The sequence below is a fragment of the Myotis davidii genome, unplaced genomic scaffold, assembly GCF_000327345.1.
Source record: "Myotis davidii unplaced genomic scaffold, ASM32734v1 scaffold97, whole genome shotgun sequence".
Taxonomy (NCBI): domain Eukaryota; kingdom Metazoa; phylum Chordata; class Mammalia; order Chiroptera; family Vespertilionidae; genus Myotis; species Myotis davidii.
In genome coordinates, this window is record NW_006289392.1 from 5,474,741 (window position 1) to 5,495,861 (window position 21,121).

General features: G+C 47.0%; 3 protein-coding genes across 3 annotated transcripts in view; 2 read left to right on the top strand and 1 right to left on the bottom strand.

Annotated features, from left to right (window-relative positions):
• The window catches only part of LOC102766910 (histone-lysine N-methyltransferase 2A), a 70,807-nt gene extending 62,472 nt beyond the window's left edge, over positions 1–8,335 (top strand). The window contains exon 35 of the transcript XR_001513499.1: positions 8,322–8,335. The gene's annotated coding sequence lies outside the window, so the exon portion shown is untranslated. The remainder of the gene's footprint in view (positions 1–8,321) is intronic.
• On the top strand, positions 2–3,587 carry TMEM25 (transmembrane protein 25; the record flags this gene model as incomplete). The annotated part of the gene is made up of 8 exons (XM_006761595.2): positions 2–41; positions 275–586; positions 1,235–1,525; positions 1,691–1,819; positions 2,091–2,121; positions 2,250–2,350; positions 2,663–2,755; positions 2,879–3,587. Coding segments are annotated over 8 exons (1,071 nt in total), but the record flags the coding sequence as incomplete, so codon positions are not given.
• Positions 8,336–11,895: 3,560 nt separating the features above from the next.
• On the bottom strand, positions 11,896–20,915 carry LOC102755266 (intraflagellar transport protein 46 homolog). The gene is made up of 8 exons (XM_006761568.2): positions 20,743–20,915; positions 20,503–20,596; positions 19,683–19,811; positions 18,666–18,787; positions 18,262–18,328; positions 13,069–13,129; positions 12,780–12,865; positions 11,896–12,337 (listed from the first exon to the last, which is right to left on the bottom strand). The coding sequence occupies exons 1-8, from the start codon at positions 20,898–20,900 to the stop codon at positions 12,242–12,244; spliced, it is 813 nt and encodes a 270-aa protein (XP_006761631.1). The 5' UTR covers positions 20,901–20,915; the 3' UTR covers positions 11,896–12,241.
• Positions 20,916–21,121: the final 206 nt, after the last annotated feature.

Below are 21,121 nucleotides of genomic sequence, written 5' to 3' on the forward strand. Positions count from 1 at the left end.
CCCGCACACACTGCTGCTCCTGCCAGCCCTCCTGAGCTCAGGTACACCCCTCTGCGGGCACTTCCGGCCGCGCCTCCTCTTCCCTCCTTGCCTGCACCTCGGTTTGGGGCCGCCTTCAGGCCCTCGGCTCCAGCGCTGGGTTTCCCGACCCACTTGCCCACGGTGCAGCCACTCCCTGTGGGAGACCTCCCCGCCGGCTGCCCCTCGGTAACTGGGCCTCCTCGTGGTCACAGAGCAGTGCCAGCCCGACCCAGAACGTTCTGTCGTGTTCCAGGTTGGGGGGAGTTGGAGCCACAAATCGATGGCCAGGCCTGGGCTGAGCGGGCACTTCGGGAGAATGAACGCCACCCCTTCACCTGCCGAGTGGCGGGGGTGTCCGGCACCCCCCGACTGGCCTGGTACCTGGATGGACAGCTGCAGGAGGCCAGCACCTCACGGCTGCTGCGTGTGGGCGGGGAGGCCTTCTCGGGGGGCACCAGCACCCTCACTGTCACTGCGCAGCGGTCCCAGCATGAGCTCAACTGCTCCCTGCAGGACCCGGGCCGTGGCCCGGCCGCCAACGCCTCGGTCATCCTCAATGTGCAATGTGAGTCCCCGAGGCGGGCAGGGGCAAGGTCCTCTGCCCGGGGACCCCGGCACCCACATAGCAGATGGTCTGACAGGACATTGAACACACATTTGAGTGCTTTGCAAATATTAACTAACTTCAGTCCTCACAGTAATCCCATGAGCGAATCCCTGTTATCCCCACTTTACAAATTAGAACACAGCACAGAGAAGTTAAGCAATCTGGCCGAGATCACACCGCTAGCTGGTAAGAAGCACAGCCAGTATTCAGATCCATACATTTTGGCTCTAGCGTTTATACTCCTTTTTTTAAATATGTTTTTATTGACTTTTTCGAGAGAGAGGAAGAAAGAGGGAGAGATGGAAACAGTGATGAGACTCAGTGATCAGCTGCCTCCCACTGGGGAAATCGAGCCCTCCAAACCGGCTTGTGCCTTGACCTGGAATCGAACCTGTGACCTCCTGGTTCATAGGTTGATGCTCAACCACTGAGCCACACTGACCGGCCTTGTGTTTATACTCTTGATCACTACAAAATGCTGCCTCTGAGGTGGACATAGCCATCCTAGGTCCTAGTGTCCCCTTAGAAGTCCCTCTGGGTTTGGGAGGAAAGGGCAGGAGTATGAGGAGCTGTGGTGAGAGCACGTTGGCCTCTGCTTTGCTCCAGTTAAACCGGAGATTGCCCAGGTCGGGGCCAAGTACCAGGAAGCTCAGGGCCAGGGCCTCCTGGTTGTTCTTTTTGCCCTGGTCCGTGCCAACCCGCCTGCCAATGTGACCTGGATCGACCAGGATGGGCCAGTGACTGTCAACACCTCAGACTTCCTGGTGCTGGATGCCCAGAATTACCCCTGGCTCACCAACCACACAGTGCAGCTGCAGCTTCGCAACCTGGCACACAACCTCTCTGTGGTCGCTGCCAACAATGTGGGGGTCACCAGTGCCTCGCTCCCAGCCCAAGGTGAGCGATGAGCGTCAGTACAGAAATGGGAGGACTTGCTGCCCTTGGGATGAGGCTTGTGAGTGAGTGTCCCCAGCCACCTTGGCAAGGAGGACAGAGTCGGACCTGTGGCATCTCAGTTGGGGGCCCTACCTTCCTGGAACCTAACCAAAAGACCACCTGCAGGACTCCTGGCCACGCGGGTGGAAGTGCCACTGCTGGGCATCATTGTAGCCGGAGGGCTATCGCTGGGCACCCTGGTGGCATTCAGCACCTCAGTGGCCTGCCTGGTCTGCAGGAGAGAGAAGACCAAAGGTAAGGCCAAGGTGATGGGTGGCTGGGAGAGTGGAGGGGAGGGCAGCGTGAGCAGCAGGGCAGAAAGTAGGGGCAGACAAGTCGTCTAACAAGTGGCAGGACAGGTGTCTCCGGGGTGTGGCCTCGGGTAATCCAGGAGGCATTTCTGGTCCCAGAGCCAGGGCTGGTGTTTGAGAGACTCCTTGCCTGAGAGTCCTGGGTCTGGAAGGGCAGGGGGCAAAGGCCGGTGTGGGAGGGCACACTGAAGTGGTGGTATGGTTTCTCTCCTCAGGCCCCTCCCGGCGCCCATCTCTGCTCTCTAGGTAACTGCCCCTGGTCTGGGGAGCTGGGCTGAATGGAGGTGAAGCTATTGCTAGTCCTGGCACTGGCTCCAAAGCAGGACTCATCCTGCTGGAGCCAGGGCACATCCCAGGCTTTGTCCACCCTGCAGTGACTCCAACAACCTGAAGCTCAACAACGTGCGCCTGCCCCGGGAGAACATGTCCCTCCCGTCCAACCTTCAGCTCAACGACCTCACTCCAGACTCCAGAGGTACATCCGGGACCCTCTGTGGCCCCTGTTTTATCTTCAGAGGTGCTGCCTTTTTTTTTTTAATGATTTGAGAGAGGAAGGGGAAGGGGGGGCAGGAGCGAGAGAGAGAAACATCGATTTGTTGCTTATTTATGCATTCATTGGATGATCCTTGTATGTGCCCTGACCGGGGATGGAACCAGCAACCTTGGTGTATTGGGACGATGCTCTAATCAATTGAGCTTCAGAGATGCTTCTAAGAGAAAAAGAGACCTTGGTACTTCGGAGGGGCACACTCCTTGTGCTGGCACCACCCCCTTTGTCACCCAACAGGGAAACAAGCAGACAGACAGACGGCTTGGAATAACAGCCGGCCAGAGCCAGAGCTCCTGGATTCAGAGCCCGGCGGCCTCCTCACCAGCCGAGGTACCCTCCTCCCCTGCTCCTCATCCCTTTACTTATGCCTCTGAGTCCCTAGGGGCAGGGAGGAGCTTCCTGACTTCCAAGGATGAGGGTCACTGAGACTCCTGGGCATCTCTGACCCGGCAGGCTTCATCCGTCTCCCAATGCTGGGCTACATCTACCGAGTGTCCAGTGTGAGCAGTGAGGAGATCTGGCTCTGAGCTGAGGGTGAGACGGAGGGTGCCATGCCCCTGGGCACCCTCCCCTCCAAGGCATCCTCTGCCTGGCCATGTTGCCAGTGAGGTGCCACTTCCACTTGTGCTTGCATCTCTGGCTGGGGTGCTTCTGTCATCCACAGGAGGGTTCCACTGGATCTGACCCTGAGGGCACAGGTATCCTTGGCAAGGCTGCTGACTGGACCCTAGCCCTTGTTCTTATTCAGGTTGGGGGCCTGCATGACATGCCTGTGCCAAGTGGATAGAGCTTTTTGCCTGTGTGTTCTGATGTCATCTGGCATCTACGTGTGGCATGGCCCTGGTGACTTGGGCCTGCTCTGTGCCTCCCACCAGTATTCCTCAGCACCTCACACAGCAGGCACAGGGATATGCCTGGTGTGGGACTAGAAAGGCCTGCATGTCTTGGATTTCCTTCCCATGCTGTGTAGCTTTGCTCACTCTGAACATTTAGAACTCTGCTCATTGCATAGAAATAAAATACCCTGTGCACAGGGAGCAGCCCAGGCCAGGGCGTTGGCCGAGCACAGACCCGTCCCTTCTGCTGGTACCTCAGTCCCCACTGTCCCCCCTTCTCTTGAGCATCATAGGTTATATGTTGGACCTTTACCACTTCTTCACTGGGCACTAGACTTCCCCACTGGCCTCTGGTGGTGCTAGTGCCTGGTGTTAGCACAATCAGGAGGAAAGGAGAAGGTGAGGAGCCTGGCGGCACCCAGTACAGCATGTAGCTATGCATCTTTTTCTTACAGTGAGCACTTCAAGCACATCTAGGAGGGGGAGTGCGGGTCCCAGGGCCTCTCTGTGGCTTCCCCACGTTGGCCTTCCTGTGATTCACTGAGGGCCCTGAGCCCTCAGGGTTGGTGGTTTCCCTCAACATGTCTCCCCTTTAGGAGACCTCAGTTCTGACCCATCAGCAGGCCACCCTTCCTGTCCCACCCCGTTCTTCAGGGAATGTCCATTGTGGCACATACTTCAACAGTGCCGGAAGCTTTCGGGGGACATGGAGGAGGAGACCACATACCCCAAAACAACCTAGGAACACTTTCCAAAGCGACATGGAAATGCCTGCAAATCAATATAGTGCGGAGTATATTTTTCCCTTGTTATCTTTTGTAATTTTTCTCATGTTACAGCCTAGAACAGTGCTGAGCACACAATAAATTCAATAAGCTTGACTGAGTGAATGTTACATGTGTTTCATTCTTTCAAGTAGATTTGTTAATGAGATCTTTAAATCACACAGTTGAGAAAACATGTACGTACCATACTGTTGAATCTTAACATTCCACTTTATTTGCTTCCAATCTTTTATTTTTATTTTTTATTTATTTTAAATGTATTTTTTCTTGACTTCAGAGAGGAAGGGAGAGAGATAGAGAGCCAGAAACATCGATGCGAGAGAAACATCGATCAAGCGTCTCCTGCACATCTCCCACCAGGGATGTGCCCGCAACCCAGGTACATGCCCTTGACCGGAATCGAACCTGGGACCCTTCAGTCCGCAGGCCGACGCTCCATCCACTGAGCCAAACCGGTTTCGGCCAACCTTTTATTTTTTAAATAAATAATATTGCCCTGGTTGGGTAGCTCAGTTGGTTAGAGTGTCATCCCGATACGCCAAGATTGTGGGTTCAATCTCCAGTCTGGTCACATACAAGAATCAACAGATGAATGAATAGATAAGTGGAATAGCAAATTGATGTTTCTGTCTCTCTCTCCCCCCAGCCCCCTTCCTCTCTAAGATCAAATAAAAATCAATATTTCTCTAATTGCACTGTTTCCAGTGGCAATGATGGCACGTTCTGTTTCAAGAGTGGCAGGTTGAATCAGAGCTCCACCCACTGACCAAGTCTCTGGGTCACTATCACTTGGCAGACTCTCCCCACTTTTAATTCCTGATCTTTTCGAGGGTTCTGTAGTGTCAGATGGCTTACTTCTTAGTTTCTCTGTCCCTCTCCTTCACAGGCAGTCATGTTGCAGGCTTTACCCCCTCCTGCTACACAATCAGCTATCACTTGTCCATCTTCCAAAATTGTGTTGCTACAGCTTCTGAAGGTCAAGATGGCAGCATAGGTAAATGTGTTGCCTCCTCCCACAACCATGTCAAAATTACAACCATGATTCAGAACCCCTGAAGTCTAGCCAAATGGAAGTCCTACAACTAGGAAATTAAAGGTGAAGAGGCCACATTGAGACTGGTAGGAGGGATGGAGACAAGGAACAGGCTGCTCCCACAGCCTTGTGTGGCAGATAAAAGTTGGAATGGATATCTCGGCTGGGGAGTTCCCCCTAAGGAGAAAGGGATACCAGCCCCACACCAGGCTCCCTATAACTTCTGGCTGTAAAAAACAGAGGGGACTGACTCTGAAGGAGATGGAGGCTGCTAAAGTCCCAGGCATTTCTCTTAAAGGGACACACATGATCTTTACTCAGACTCACTCCCTCTAGCTACAGCACAGGGGCAGCAGCTTGAAAGGCACCAGAGCCATACAAGGAGGAACTGAATTGTCCTGTATCAGGGTGCGAGCTGGGGGGCCAGGTTTCTCCCAGACACAAGTGCTGGCAGAGGTCATTGTTCCTCTCCCAAAGAGCTGGAGGTGGGTGTCATATCTGAGACTCCATCAACCTGGCTCACACTGTTAGCCCTGTCCTGGTGATTTCCTGAGACCCCACCACACCCAGCTTTCGGGCCCATCCAAGCTGTTTCCAATGGCTTTTCCATACAAATGGCCTGTCTTGGCTCATGCTTTAGATTTTCCTAAAATCTCTCAAACAAGCAGCATTTGGCCTGGCCATGTCCCATCCCTCTCACTAAGTGGCCCAGGCTCGACACTAGCAGCATCTGGCCTTGGTTCACAGCTTGGCCTCTTCTGGGCACCTCCAAGCCAAGCACAAGTAGCAGCCATCTGCATATTGTTTGTAGCTCATGCTAGGTGAGTCACAAGCAGTGACTGAATTTGGCCTGCACCTCCAGGGAGGCCCCAGAGACAATGCACCCAGTAGACAGCTTCAGTCCATGTCAAGCACCACCATCCAACCACCTCCATAAACAATACACTCAAATGGCAGACTAAGTAGGCACCAGAGCCCCATTTAATTAAGTCCTGTTCTGTGGGGTGGACCCTTGCACAGCTGATCCAATCCAATGGTTGTAAGTTGATGGTAAGTGGTTGTAGCCAGTCCTTGCAGCTGATGAGCCTCATGGTAAATTCCTCCCACTGACATGCCAACAACAACCAAGGCTCAACTGTAAGAGAAGGGGTACACAGCCACACGGGGGGCACACTCAAGTGCCCAGCTGGGGTGATAAGGGAGGCTATGCCACTGGACCCTATAGAACACCTACTACTATAGGCCACTCTACCAAGCCCAGGAGACATAGCAGCTCTACCTAATCCATAGAAACAAACACAGGATGGATGCCAAAATGAGAAGACAAAGAAATATGTCCCAAATGAAAGAACAGAACTCCAGAAAAACAAAATGGGGACAGGTAATCTACCAGTTGCAGAGTTCATAACATCCTATATAATAAAGAGCTAATATACTAACAGACCGGGCAGCAGAACGACCTTCCAGAATGACCTCCCAGAATGACCTTCTGGAATGACTAGTGGGCAGGGGGCGTGGCCACGGGGTTGCCACCACCCTTTGCAGGGCTATCGATGGGGGTGGGGGGCTCCATGATCAATCACCCTGCAGAGGGTGGCAGCATCCAGGCCTGCAAGGGCCGAGGCAGCTGGGGCAAGCAGTTAGGGCCTATGCTTGCATGAATTTCATGCATCAGGCCTCCAGTGGGTTATAAAGATGTCCAATGAATGTAGTGAGAACCTCAATGGTGTGAAAAGGACCAGTCATAAATGAAGAGTACATGAACTTAAATAAAGAACAATTTACAGGGTATCAACAGAAGAGTAGATGAAGCTGAGAATCAAATCAGCAATCCTATATAATAAAGAGGTAATATGCAAGTTGACTATCACTCCAACACACAAGATGGCCGCCCCTATGCAGACACAAGATGGCCACCACAAGATGACCAGCAGGGGAGGGCAGTTGGGGGCAACCAGGCCTGAAGGGAGGGCAGTTGGGGATGATCAGGCCTGCAGGGGAAGGAAGTTGGGGGGGACCAGGTCTGCTTGGGAGGGACAAGGTCTGCAGGGGAGAGCAGTTGGGGGGGACTAGGTCTGCAGGGGAAGGAAGTTGGGAGGGACAAGGCCTGCAGGGGAGGGCAGTTGGAGGGGGACCAGGCCTGCAGGGGAGGGCAGTTGGAGGGGACCAGGTCTGCAGGGGAGGGCAATTGGGGGTGACCAGGCTGACATGGGAGTGTAGTTAGGGGCAATTGGGGCAGAAGGGGAGCAGTTAGGCGTTGATCAGGCTGGCAGAGGAGTGGTTAGGGGGTGATCAGGATGGCAGTCAGACGCAGTTAGGGGCAATCAGGAAGGCAGGCAAGCAAGCAGTTGGGAGCCAGCAGTCCTGGATTGTGAGAGGGATATCTGACTGCTCGTTTAGGCCCGATGCTGGTGGGGGGTCCCAGATTGGAGAGGGTGTAGGCTTGGCTGAGGAAAACCCTTCCCCCACGCACAAATTTCATGCACCGGGCCTCTAGTTTGGATTATAAGGAAGCAAAAATCAATCAGTACAGCAAAAAGAAAAAGAATCCAAAAAAATGAGGTAGTATAAGGAGCCTCTGGGACAATTTCAAGCAAACCAACATTCACATCATGGGGGTGCCAGAAAGAGAGTGAGCAAAAAATTGAAAACCAATTTGAATAAATAATGACAGAAAATTTTCCCTAACTTGGTGAAGGAAATAGACATACAAGTCCAGGGAGCATAGAAAGTCCCAAACAGGATAAACCAAAGAGGTCCACACCAAGACACATCATAATTAAAATGTCAAAGATTAAAGACAAAGAGAGAATCTTAAAAGCAGCAAGAGAAAAACAGTTCATTACCTACAAGGGAGCTCCCATAAGACTGTCAGCTGATTTCTCAACAGAAACTTTGCAGGCCAAAAGGGATTGGCAAGAAATGTTCAAACTGATGAGAAGGAAAGACCTACAACCAAAATGACTCTACCCAGCAAAGCTCTCATTTAGAATCAAAGATCAGATAAAGAGCTTCCCAGAGAAAAAAAAAGTTAAAGGAATTCACCACCACCAAACAAGTATTACTAGAAATGCCAAAGGGTCTTCTTTAAGAAGAAAAAGATAAAAAATATGAACAATAAAATGGCAAAAAAAATACATATTAACAATTGAATCTAAAAAACAAAATAACCAAACAGAAACAGACTCATAGATACAGAGAACATTTTGAGGATTGCCAGATGAGATGGGTGGGGGAGGGAGGTTGGGAGGCTGGGTTAAAAAAGTGACAGGGCCCTGACTGGTTTGGCACAGTGGATAGAGCATCGGTCTGTGGACTGAAGGGTCCCAGGTTCGATTCCGGCCAAAGGCATGTACCTTGGTTTCAGGCACATCCCCAGTCGGGGGTATGCAGGAAGCACCTGATCAATGTTTCTCTCTCATCGATGTTTCTAACTATCCCTCTCCCTTCCTCTCTGTAAAAAATCAATAAAATATATATTTTGTTTAAAAAAGGTGACGGGATTGAGAAGTACAAATTGGTTGTTACAGAATAGTCATGGGGAAGTAAAGTACAGCATAGGGAATATAGTTAATAATATTCTCATTACTAAGTGTGGTATCAGATGGGTGTGAGTTTTTTTGGGATGATCACTTAGTAAGTCATGTAATGTCTAATCACTGGAGTGTACACCTGAAACTAATATAATAATATTAGTTTCCAACTGTAATATACCAACTGTAATTGAAACATTAAAAAAAAGCTTTAAAAAATTGTTGCTATTTTGTCTGCTGTAACTTTTTTCTTACTATTTGTCCTTGTTTGGGAGTTTTTTATTCCTATATTGTCATTTTTAATAAATAAGGTGAAAGAAGGAAATGAAGATGTAAATATTTGTTTTATGTTTGTTTATCTGGAAGTGCTGAGAACCTAGGATTGGCAGAGGTGAGGGGCACTTCAAGCCAGGAACAGAGCCTGCATAGAGGTTGGTTAGAGATGGGAACGTATGAGTGATGGCAAGTGCCTGGGATTGTAGTTCACAGTGGGGAATTATGGGATGTGAGGACTTTGGGGTATGAAGAGACTAGCCCAGTGGAAAGTCTAAAAGGCCAAATTGAAACTATACTTAGTAACAGAATTATTATATCTCACTTTTTGTGGCACGTAATGTTTTCATGTTTTTTATTCACAGGACAAGACTATGAATTGTTAGTGTTTAAAATATATTTCCTTTTTTTAAAATATATTTTATTGATTTTTTTACAGAGAGGAGGGGAGAGGGACAGAGAGCCAGAAACATCAATAAGAAACATCAATCAGCCGCCCCCTGCATGCCCCCCACTGGGGATGTGCCCACCACCCAGGTACATGCCCTTGACTGGAATCGAACTCGGGACGCTTCAGTCCGCAGGCTGACGCTCTATCCACTGAGCCAAACCAGTCAGGGCTAAAATATATTTCTTTATTGATTTGAGAGGAAGGGAGAGGGAGAGATAGATAGAAACATCAATGATGAGAGAGAATCATTGATTGGCTGCTTCCTGTACGCCCCCTACTGGGATTGAGCCCACAACCCAGGCATGTGCCCTTGGCTGGAATCGAACCTGGGACCCTTCATTTTGCACGCTGACGCTCTATCCCAGGGGTGGGCAAACTTTTTGACTCGAGGGCCACAATGGGTTCTTAAACTGGACCAGAGGGCCGGAACAGAAGCATGGATGGAGTGTTTGTGTGAACTAATATAAATTCAAAGTAAACATCATTACATAAAAGGGTATGGTCTTTTTTTTCAATAGTTTTATTCATTTCAAACGGGCCGTAGTTTGCCCACGGCTACTCTATCCACTGAGCCAAACCGGCTAAGGCTGTTAGTGTTTATTGTAACTGATTCATAGATAGATTAACTGAGGCACAGAAGTTAAATTGATTTTCCCCAGGCCGCAGAGCAAGCCAAAAGGGAGTAACTGCAGATTGTTAGAGAGGAGAAAGGAGCCCATGATGAAAGCACTGTCTGAAGGTGATCACTGGAGAGCGGTGGTGGGTGGGTGTGCTGAAGTGGGGAGAAAAGCTAACGACCTGCCTGTTCACCAGGAAGTTAGGGAGGGGTACAGCTGATCCTCATAATTTGAAGATTCCGTATTTGTGAATTCACACACACACGCTATACTTTATTTGCAACCTCAAAGCCAATGTGTGCAGTGTTTTCGTGATTATCTGCAAACATGCTCACAGCAGTGAAACTTAGAGGCTACCCAGGACCCTAGGGCTCCTGGCTCCAGCTCTCACATTGTAAGCAGGGCCCTTGTCAAGGTCTAGCTAATGACTTGACGGTTTGAAACGGCCTGGGCATGGTTCCGAGCGGCTGTCTAGTGTTCCTAAGTGTAAGGATGTGATGTGCCTGGTGGAAAGAGAGAGACAAGTTTCACTGGACAAGTGCTGGTGGCTGTGAACTCAATGAACCAATGGCTGGCAGATGAAAATGTTGCGACCAGAGGCACAAAGGAACCTAACCCCGTATTTCCCCAGGAGCAATGGTTCAGTATTTGTTAATTCAGTGTTCATGGCGACTTACAGAACAGAACTACCATGAATGACAGAAAGCAACTGTATCTATCAGTGCGGAGTCTCACTCAGCTCTAGCCAAAGAAGCCAATCTAGTGGAGAATCTGAGCTCCCATCACAGTTTGCTTCTCTTTTCCCCGATGAGTTAAGTGTGAGCATTAATGAAATCCACCGAGAGCACAGCACCTGGTGCAGACCGGTGTCAGTGGGAGGCCTGAGCTCCAAAGCCCTGTTCCTCACATTCAAGCATCATGTGAGCCTCATAGTCGGTTTAGGATTCTAAGAAATGACTCCCCTCCTTTCTATGTGTTTATCATGTATGGTAGGCAGACAGTCTAGCACTCTAATGTAATTTTTCCCTCAAACAATTCTTGCCCCACCTTCCCCTATTATCCAGTTCCTCAAGCCCAAAAACCTGGGAGTCATCCTCGATTCTTTCCTTTCGCCTCCCACATCCGATCTATCACCACATTTTGTCGGTTCTTCCTCTCCTGGTTATTTCTCTGTTGCCTCAACCCCGACCCTCTCCCTTCTATACTATGCTTCATATGCTGGATTTTCCAGATTTCCCTGCCAGCTGTTAATTTCTGGCAACGGGAGCCCTGGCAAGACGTGAGAAGATGGGAGGAAGGATAGGTAGCCATTGTTCTCTGCAGCAGTGGGACAAGGTCTCCGCATCAGCCGTGCTCATGTGGCCCCTCCACGGCCACTCAACACTGTGCACCTCTCCCTGCACTGCAGTGGGTGCCACCCCTTTAACCTGCATCCCTTCAGCACCCTCTTCCCTCCCTTTTGTTTCTTCAGCCCTTCCAATACTTTTGTAACCAATTTTCCATACTTAACACCCTTTGTTGGAAGTAACTAACATGGTTTCTGACTTCCTGGCTAGAGCTTGGGGGATATAACCCGCAAATATTTCCCAAATCTACCCGTGTACTACTGCCACAACTCCCACTCTAACCCTGGCACAGTGATCTCTCCCCTGGACTCCTGCCCAGCTAGGCTCCTAAGGCACAGCCAAGCAGGCCAGGAGCTAGGCAGGTGGGCCTCAGGCAGCAACCTTCCCTGGAGAGTGACCCACAGGAAAATGAGCTCTGGGAGAAAAATGGGGCCCCGCCACTGCCAACCTTGGAGGACTGGTGGCTGATTTTATCCCACAAAGTTGTTTTTCTTAAACTATTATTCACTGAAAGCCTAGCACTAGGCCAAATTCCTTATCTCTGCTTTATGCTCAGTCTGCCTTTTCTTTCTCGTATTATAGATAGAACAGCAAGGTAACCTGAAAGATAAAAGCATTTTATTTGTAAAATCTTTGCCAACTCACTTAAGAATGAAAGAAAATCATTCCATTGCTGTAAGAACATCTTTTAACTTTCTTCTAACCTGAGCATCCTAGGGTTCCAGAAATTCCAGTCTGTCTGATCAAATCCCCCGAGTGGTAGAGGTACAAGCTCCCATAGGAAGGAAGCGAGTGTGCAGGGCTTCCTGGCAGGAAGGGTGGCAGGGCATACACTGCCGAGTCCAGATGACACAGGCCAGGAGCCAGGTGCCCGACGACAGCGTCCCCTCCGCTGGGCTGGAGGAGCGGCTCGGCCTTGAGACAAAGTGCGAGGGAGGTGCCTCAGCTGAAGGTTATTGTCTCTGCGTCTCCAGCTTGGGAGGTGGGCTTGGATGGAGGGGTGAATGCTTTCTTGCCTTCAGCTAGAGCTTTAAAATGCTGTGAGGAAAGAGAGGGAACATGGAGTGTTTGGAATATGCTCATTGCTACATTTTAGCAAGAACTAACCTCTTTACAATCCTTTAAGCTCCAATTTTCTCCCAACTGTGCTTTCAAAACAATTCCTTGGTGTTGTCTTTGAAAAACAGCTAGAAATTTGTCCTGCTTCCTATAAAAATAAACCCCTTTTTCCTTTCCTTCCTGCTTCTGTTCTACAGGCGACTTGGCTCTCCTGTAAGAATGAGTGCACTCTGTAACCTCAGTGAAGGCCCACCTCCCCTCCCCTCCCTCTTCCTTAGAAGCCCCACCGGCCTGCTGTGGGGAAGGGTAACGGGGACAGGGCAGAGACAGCCTCCCTGGTCCCAGGACCAATCAGAGCCGACTCAGAACAGTGAGACTGCAGCAGCCCTCACTGCAAGTCCATCCCTCGTGCTGGACTCACCTGCGAGTTCTTGAATTCGGAGTAGAGGGAAAAGAGCAGGTGGAGAGACTGGATCCGACTCTTGTAGATAGGAATGTCTAGGATGGCTGAAACCAAGACCTCCCATGAGCAGAACCACACAAAAACCTAGGACTTACGGGGCACCTGCTGAGGAGAGCTGATCCCCTCCGACGGGCTGTGTGCCCACGGCTTTGGGAGTGAAATATCCAGCAGGTAGTGGCCCAAGCCCAAACACGGCCCTTCATGCATTTCTCCCCGGTGGGGACAAGGAAGGGCTGGGAGAGCTTACCGCAGATCATGTCGATGTACGCCGCCAGGCTACAGTCGATCTCGGCCGTGGGCAGGCTCACCTGGGAGGGCAAAGGAGGAGCCAAGGTCAAAAGCTGACTCTCTCTAAGAGCTGTTACCATAGTCACATGTATTATGGGCTAAATGGCGTCCCCTCCGCCCAAACCCATATGTTGAAATCCTAACCCCCAGCACCTCAGAACATGACTGTATTAGAGATACAGTCTTAAAGGAGATAATTAATCATTAGGATGGACCCCAAGCCAGTATGACTGGTGGCCTTATTAAAAAAGGAAATAAAGGCACGGACACATACAGAGGGCAGACCCTGTGAAGACACAGGGAGAGGGCCAATAAAAAAGGTTCTGGGAAAAACCAACTGTGCCAACAACTTGCTTGCAGATGTCAAGCCTCTGGAAGTGTGAGAAAATAAAATACTTATCTGTTGCTTAAGCCACAGCCTGTGGTACTTTGTTATGGCAGCCCCAGGGAATAATACAATATGCTTGTTTTTTCCTCTGATCAGTGAAATGGAATTGGGCCTATTCATTAACCACCAAAGTAGCACACAATCTAGTAGAACCAAAAGATTTTTTTATATATATCTATTTTATTGATTTTTTACAGAGAGGAAGGGAGAGAGATAGAGAGTTAGAAACATCGATGAGAGAGAAACATCGACCAGCTGCCTCCTGCACACCTCCTACTGGGGATGTGCCCGCAACCCAGGGTTTTTAAAAATATATTTTTAGTTGTTAACAGTATTACTGATATCTTCCTTATGCTCCTCCTCCCAGCCCCTACCCACCCCAGGTCTTCACCACCCTACTGCCTGGGTCCATGGGCTGTGCATGTAAGTATAGAAGTTCTTTGGTTTATCTCTTATTATCCCCCCAACCCCACATCGAGGTATCTCAGTCTGTTCCATGCCTCCCTGCTTCAGGTCCTATTTTGTTGGTCAATTCATTTTGTTCATTTGATTCCACAAATAAGTGAGATCATATGACATTTGTCTTTCTCAGTTTGGCTTATTCCACTTAGCATGATAGTCTCCAGGTCCCTCCATGCTGTCCCAAAGGGTAAGAGCTCCCTCTTTTTTACAGCTGCTCAGTATTCCATGGGGTAAGTGTCCCACAGCTTCCTTATCCACTCATCTGCTGATGGGCACTTGGGCTGTTTCCAAATCTTAGCTATTGTAAATAATGCTGCTATGAACATAGGGGTTCACATATTCTTTCTGTTTGGTGTTTTGTGGTTTTTAGGATATATTCCCAGAATTGTGATCACTGGATCAAGTTAAAAATGGTGTTTCATTTTTAATTTTTTGAGGAAACTCCATACTGTTTTCCATAGTGGTTGCACCAATCTGTATTCCCACCAGCAGTGAGCTAGTGTTCCTTTTTCTCCCCATCCTCACCAGCACTTGTTAATTTTTTTATGATAGCCATTCTGATGGTGTGAGTTGGTATCTCATTGTGGTTTTAATTTGCATTTCTCTGATTAAGAGAACCTTTTTTTAAGATTGTGACTTTTAGCACTTTTTTAAGAGAGTGACTTTTAGCACTTTTTCATGTGTCTCTTGGCATTTGTATGTCCTCTTTGGAGAAATGTCTATTCAGGTCTTCTGCCCATTGTTTAATTGGGTTGTTTTCTTTTTGTTGAGTTGTATGAATACTTTATATATTTTGAGTATTAACCCTTTATCAAATGTATCATTGACAAATATATTCTCCCATTCAGTGGGTTCCCTTTTCAATTTAATGGTTTGTGGTTTTTTGCTGTGCAGAAACTTATTTTGATGTAGTCCCATTTGTTTATTTTTTCCTTAGTTTCCTTTGCCCTAGGACAGCGGTCACCAACCTTTCAGATCTCACGGACCACCAGTGGTGTGCAGACCACCGTTTGGTGACCGCTGCTTCAAAGGTTTCCTTAAACCAGCGGTTGCCAACCTTTTGGACCTCACAGACCACTGGTTGGCAACTGCTGCCCTAAGAGATATATCCATAAACATATTGCTATGTGAGACTTTACTGCCTATATTTTCTTCTAAGACTTTTATGGTTTCATGCCTCACATTTAGGTCTTTTATGCACCTTGAGTTTATTTTTGTGTATGGTGAAGATGATGGTCTGGCTTCATTTTTTGAATATGTCTGTCCAGTTTTCCCAGCACCACTTTTTGAAGAGACTGTCTTTACTTCATTGTTTGTTCTTGCCTCCTTTGTCAAATATTAATTGACTGTAATGGTGTGGGCCAATTTCTGTGGTCTCTGTTGTGATCTACTTGTCTATATGCCTGTTCTTGTGCCAGTACCAGGCTATTTTGGTTATAATGGCTTTGTAGTATAGTTTGCTATATGGTATTGTGATCCCTCCTATTTCATTCTTCTTTAAGATCACTGCAGTTATATGGGGTCTTTTATGGTTCAATATAAATTTTTGGAATATTTTTTCTAGCTCTGTGAAGTATGCCATTGGTATTATAATAGGAATTGTGTTGAATCTGTAGATTGCTTTGGGTAGTATAGACATTTTAATTATGTTAATTATTCCAATCTATGAACACAGTATATTCTTCCACTTGTTTATTTCTACGTCTATCTCTCTCTTTTTTTAAGATTCTATTTTATTTATTTTGCTAACCCTCACCCGAGGATATTTTTCCATTAATTTTTAGAGAGAGTGGAAGAGAGAGGGAAAGACAGAGAGAAACATTGATGCGGACCAGGAAGAGTTTGCAACTGAGGTCCATGCCCTTGACCAGAATTGAACCTGGAACCCTTAGGTCCACAGGCCGATGCTCTATCCACTGAGCCAAACTGGCCAGGGTTCTATTTCTTCTTCTCATCACAGCAGTTCCTTTAGCATTTCTGGCAGTGCTGGTTTAGTTGTGATAAACTCCTTTAGCCTTTTTTTGTCTGGGAAGCTCTTATTTCACGGTCTATTTTTGAATGACAGCCTTGCTGGATATAGTAATCTTGGTTTCAGATCCTTGCTTTTGTTATCTTGAGTACGTTGTGCCAGTCCCTCTGGCCTGTAGAGTTTCTCATGAGAAACCAGCTGACAGCCTTATGGAGTTCCTTTGTAGATAACAAATTACTTTTCTCTTGCTGCCTTTAAGATTCTCTTTCTTTAATTTTTGAAATTTTAATTATGATGTGCCTGGGCATGAGCCTGTTTGGATTCTTTTTGCTTGGGACTCTCTGTGCCTCCTAAACTTGTGTGACTTTCTCCTTCACCATGTTAGGGAAGTTTTCTGCCATTATTTCTTCAACATTCTTTATCTCTTGCTCACTTTCTCTCCTCCTGGCATACCTATTATATGAACACTAGAGGCCCGGTGCACAAAATTCGTGCACGAAGGAGGGGGGGGTCCCTCAATCCAACCTGCACCCTCTCGCAATCCGGGACCCCTCGGGGGATGTCCGACTGCCAGTTTAGGCCCAATCCCACAGGACTCAAACTGGCAATCAGACATCCCCCTCGCAATCCAGGACCACTGACTGTAACCGCTTGCCTGCCTACCTGCCTGCTCACCACTAACCACTCTGCCTGCCTGCCTCATTGTCCCTAACCACTCTGTCTGCCTGCCTCACCACCCCTAACCCCTCTGCCTGCCTGCCTAATCGTCCCTGCTTGCCTGCCTGCCTCATCGCCCCTAACTGCCTCTGCCTGCCTGATTGCCCCTAACCACCTCTTCCCTGTCTTCCAATTTACTGATCCAATCCTCAGTTTCTCCTAATCTGTTGTGTATTCCTTCCAATGTGTTCTTTTTAAAAAATATATATTTTTATTGATTTCAGAGAGAGAGGGATAGAAACATTGGTGAGAGAGTGTCATTGATCGTCCGCCTCTTGCACACTCCCTACTGAGGATTGAGCCTGCAACCTGGGCATGCACCCTGACCAGGAATTGAATTGTAACCTCCTAGTTCATAGGTTGACACTCAACCACTGAGCCATGTTGGCCAAGCTCCAATGTTATTAGTGCTATCTCATTCTTCATTTCCAAGACCCCGTGTAAGTTTGGTTTGCCCAGTCTGTGTTCTCCTGAAATCCTAAAGTGCCAGATTAAGGACCTCTGGTCTTTTTCACAATTGCTATACCTTTTCTCATGCTGTTGAACATCTTTGCCGTTATTATTCTGAACTCTCTATCTGATAAGTTTCTTATCTTCATTTCGTTTAGTGCTTCTTCTGGAGAATTCTCTTGTTCTTTCATTTGAGGGTTGTTTGCTTGTCTCCCCATTTTGGCTGTCTGTTTGAATTTGTATCTGTGTATTAGGTAGATCTGCTACAATGCCCAATCTCTAGTCCAGAACAATGTCAGACACTGTTTCTGATTGGCCCTGAGTCCCGTTTGGAGCTATCAGCAATCCACAGCTGTGGCTCCCTCTGCTGGGGCTGGGTGCTTTTGGACAGGACCAAGGTATGCACCACGCTCTGCTTTTCCTATCCCTGAGCCCAGAAGGAGATCAGGCAAAGACGCAAAGCCTCCAGAGACCTGCCTCTGCCTGCAGCATGAATTTTTGAAATTCGGGTACTTAAGAACAGCATAAATATCTCTGGAAAAGTAGAGTCTAAAGTAATAATACAGGAAATATATATACATGTTTACCATGTTACAATGTTCTTACAAATATTAACATGATATTGTAATAATATTTCATTTATAATAACCCAAAACTGGAAACTATCCAAATGGCTACCATAGGATGGATAAGTAAATTGTCACATCTTCAAACAATGTAGTATCATGCAGTAATGAGAAAAAAAGGACAACAATGTAGGAAACAATATTGATGAATCTTCACATGGATGAACAATACAGATGAGCAAAAGAAACAGGACACAAAAGAGTTCAATTACATTTAGATAAAATACAAAATATGGAATTAGAAATTAGGAAGAAAAAAGACAGAAAAGAAAAAAAAGGAAAAGAAAAGGTCAGGATAGTGGTTATGTTGGGATATCTGAGCATGAGGGGAATTCTAGGTTGCTAGCAATGTTCTGCTTTTTTATCTAATGTGTTGATTTACACATAGGTGTTCAGCTGTGAAAATTAGTATGTGTACCTTTCTGATTATGTAATTTACCTCAATTAATAAGCTAATAATGATAATGATATAGGAAGAGAGAAAACACTGGGGCCTAGAGTGAATGCCTACTTTCTTAGCTCCTGCTACCTTCCACTCACCTTGCCCAAAAGCTCCTCAAACTCTGGGGACCATTCCTGCATCAGCGTGTCAATATCAGGCATGGGTCTAAGAGTAGAAAGGTAAATATGAACAAGAAACCTGGACAGGTGACATCAGCAATCTCTGAGAGGACCTTGATCTGGCACATTAGGATTTCCAGAGAATACAGACTGGGCATATCAAACCTACCCTGGACCTGGGGTTTGGAGAAGCTGGCTAAGTAATACCAGATAAATCCCAATCTTTATGTCTGCAATCTCAGCCAGTGGCTGCCATGATCTATAGGGCCTCAGGTTGATCAATTATGTCCCCAGCCTTTGGGCCCTCTTCTCAAAAGCAATGCGTTTCCACATGGTGCAGGTTGCCATGGGTTACACTTGGTGAAGAAGGTAGCATTTCTTACCTGGTATAGTGTACAGTTGCAGGGGGTTTAGAACGATGCAACTCAGAGATGCTCTCAATCCATGTGTCAATGGCTTTGGGATTCTTTTCTGCATCTTCCAGGCTCTTTACTTTCATGTGTTGCTAGAAAATCAAGGGGAAAGCCTGACTCGTGGCACTGAAGCAGCTCTCGTTTTCACAGAGTGACTCATCATATGCTGCTGTATTTCATACACAAAGTAGCTGATGAAAAGGGAGGCTTCACAGCAGCCAAATGAAGATTACAGGAAACCCTGATAAAACTTTCTAGAGCCCTGGGAAAGGAGAAGGTCAATAAGATAGGACTGACCATAATAACACATCATTTCACACCTACTGGGATAGCTACAGTGAAAAAGAGAGTAGCACGTGCTGATGAGGATGTGGAGAAATTGTGACTTGCATTCATCACTGGTAGCATTGTAAAATGATTCAGCCACTTTGGAAAACAGTTTGGCAGTTTCTCAAAATACTAAACAGATACCATATGGCCTAGTAATCCCACTCCTACATATATATCCAAGAGAAATAACAATATGTGTCCATGCAGAAACTCGTACATCTTCACGGCAGCATAATTAAGAAAAGTGGAAACAACTGGTGAGTAGATAAACAAAATGTGAAGTTTCCATACAATGGAATTGTGTTCAGCCATTAAAAAAAAAAAAAAATGAAGCAGTTACCAGATTCTAGGAGCAGGGGGAAATGAGGAGTGACTACTAATGGGTACCCAGTTTCTTTCTGGAATGATGAAAATGTTCTTAGATGATGATGCTTCTACAGTTCTGTGAATATACTAAAAATCACTAAACTGTACAATTTTAAAGGGTGAATTTTATGGTAGGTAAATTATATCTCAATAAAACTGTTATGTAAAAAAAAGGACTGTCCTGAAACCACAGCCATCACTTCTAGTAGGCAGTAAATCAACCATATACACACCAACAAGGCCTCCATTCTGGCCCTCTCCTATTGGGCCTGTACTATACTAGCATCTTACTGTGATGTTGTGCTGTTTGGAATTCTCTGTTAACCAGAGTGAGAGTACTGTAGGGTCTGACTGCTTTGTAGAAGGCTCATCTAATACCAAGAGACCAAGGTTGTCAGGCTTCCCATCAGGACGTGGGACCTGGGTAAGAGAAAAATGAGAAAACAGAGAAAAAAATGAGACAGACATAAAAAGGCCATGCATCTTGTTTTCAATAAGCTCAAGAGGAAGAACTATTCTGCTTCATCACTGCTACTAGTATCAAAAACCATGCCTGTCTGCCATACTGCACTAAAATCCTACCTAGAAAACATACATGAGCCCTGACCAGTTTGGCTCAGTGGATAGAGCCTCAGCCTGCGGATTCAAGGGTCCCAGGTTCGATTCCAATCAAGGGTATGTACCTTGGTTGTGGGCACATCCCCAGTGGGGAGTGTGCAGGAGGCAGCTGATCGATGTTTCTCTCTCATCGATGTTTCTAACTCTCTATCCCTCTCCCTTCCTCTCTGTAAAAAATCAATAAAATATATTTTAAAAAAGAAAAAGAAAAAGAAAACATACATGATCTACAGGACCTTAAATAGAAAGCTGAAGTCATGGATAATTAGGCGGCAAATATATGACAATTTTTAACATATAATGAGATAATCAAGTACTACAGAATAGCAATGAATATAACATGGAATAGAGAGCAAGGTTAAGAATTCTAATGAAATGAAGGGTATATATGAAGGTAGCCAATGCTTGTCAAGAAAATTAGTGGAACTGGTAGAGTAATAGAGGTGTCAGAAAAAACACCTCTGGACTCATGTTTAGGATGTTCTGACTGTACCTTTAAGAATGCATCAATATCCCCAACAGCTGGGATAAAATCAGGAATGAAAGGTTTCAGTTTGTGGTCCAGGTCAATCAACTGAGGTGTATACCTAGGAGATAATGCCAAGGGAAGATGGAAACAGAAACTTTACTATTTAGGTTTTAAAAATCTAAGGAGAATGGCCTTGTTTCAGACTAGAGGCAGGAAAGGGCATGGTAGGGCCAGGGGGTTATGGTAAGAAGACCTAATACTCACCTACTTATATATTGGAAGAGTTCTTTAACCTCAGCAGAAACTGGCAAATGCTCATAATCTGCAGGATCATAGGCCCTGGGGAAAGAAATATATGATTCCACCCAGAGAGGAGCAGATGCCGCCCAGCCCTGGTTCAGGCCCTGGGCTACTACACTCATTGGGCACTGGACTCAAAACCTAGATTATGCTCCAGCCACATCTGCCTTTCCTGGGTGGTTTGCAAGGCAAATTTAAAATTTATTAAAATTAGCCCTAGCTGGCCCTAGCTGGTTTGGCTCGGTGGCTAGAGCGTCAGCCTGCGGACTGAAGAGGCCCAGGTTCGATTCCAGCCAAGGGCACATGCCAGGGTTGCCGGCTTGATCTCCAGTAGCGGGTGTGC

Excerpts from the sequence above, each read along its gene's own strand:
- LOC102755266 (XM_006761568.2), bottom strand. The coding sequence starts at position 20,900 with ATGAGTGTAGTAGCCCAGGGCCTGAACCAGGGCTGGGCGGCATCTGCT. Across the intron at positions 19,812-20,502 it reads ATATTGATGCATTCTTAAAG|GTCCCACGTCCTGATGGGAA; the intron begins GTACAGTCAGAA and ends TCTCTTACCCAG. Across the intron at positions 18,788-19,682 it reads CCAAACAGCACAACATCACA|CAACACATGAAAGTAAAGAG; the intron begins GTAAGATGCTAG and ends TTGATTTTCTAG.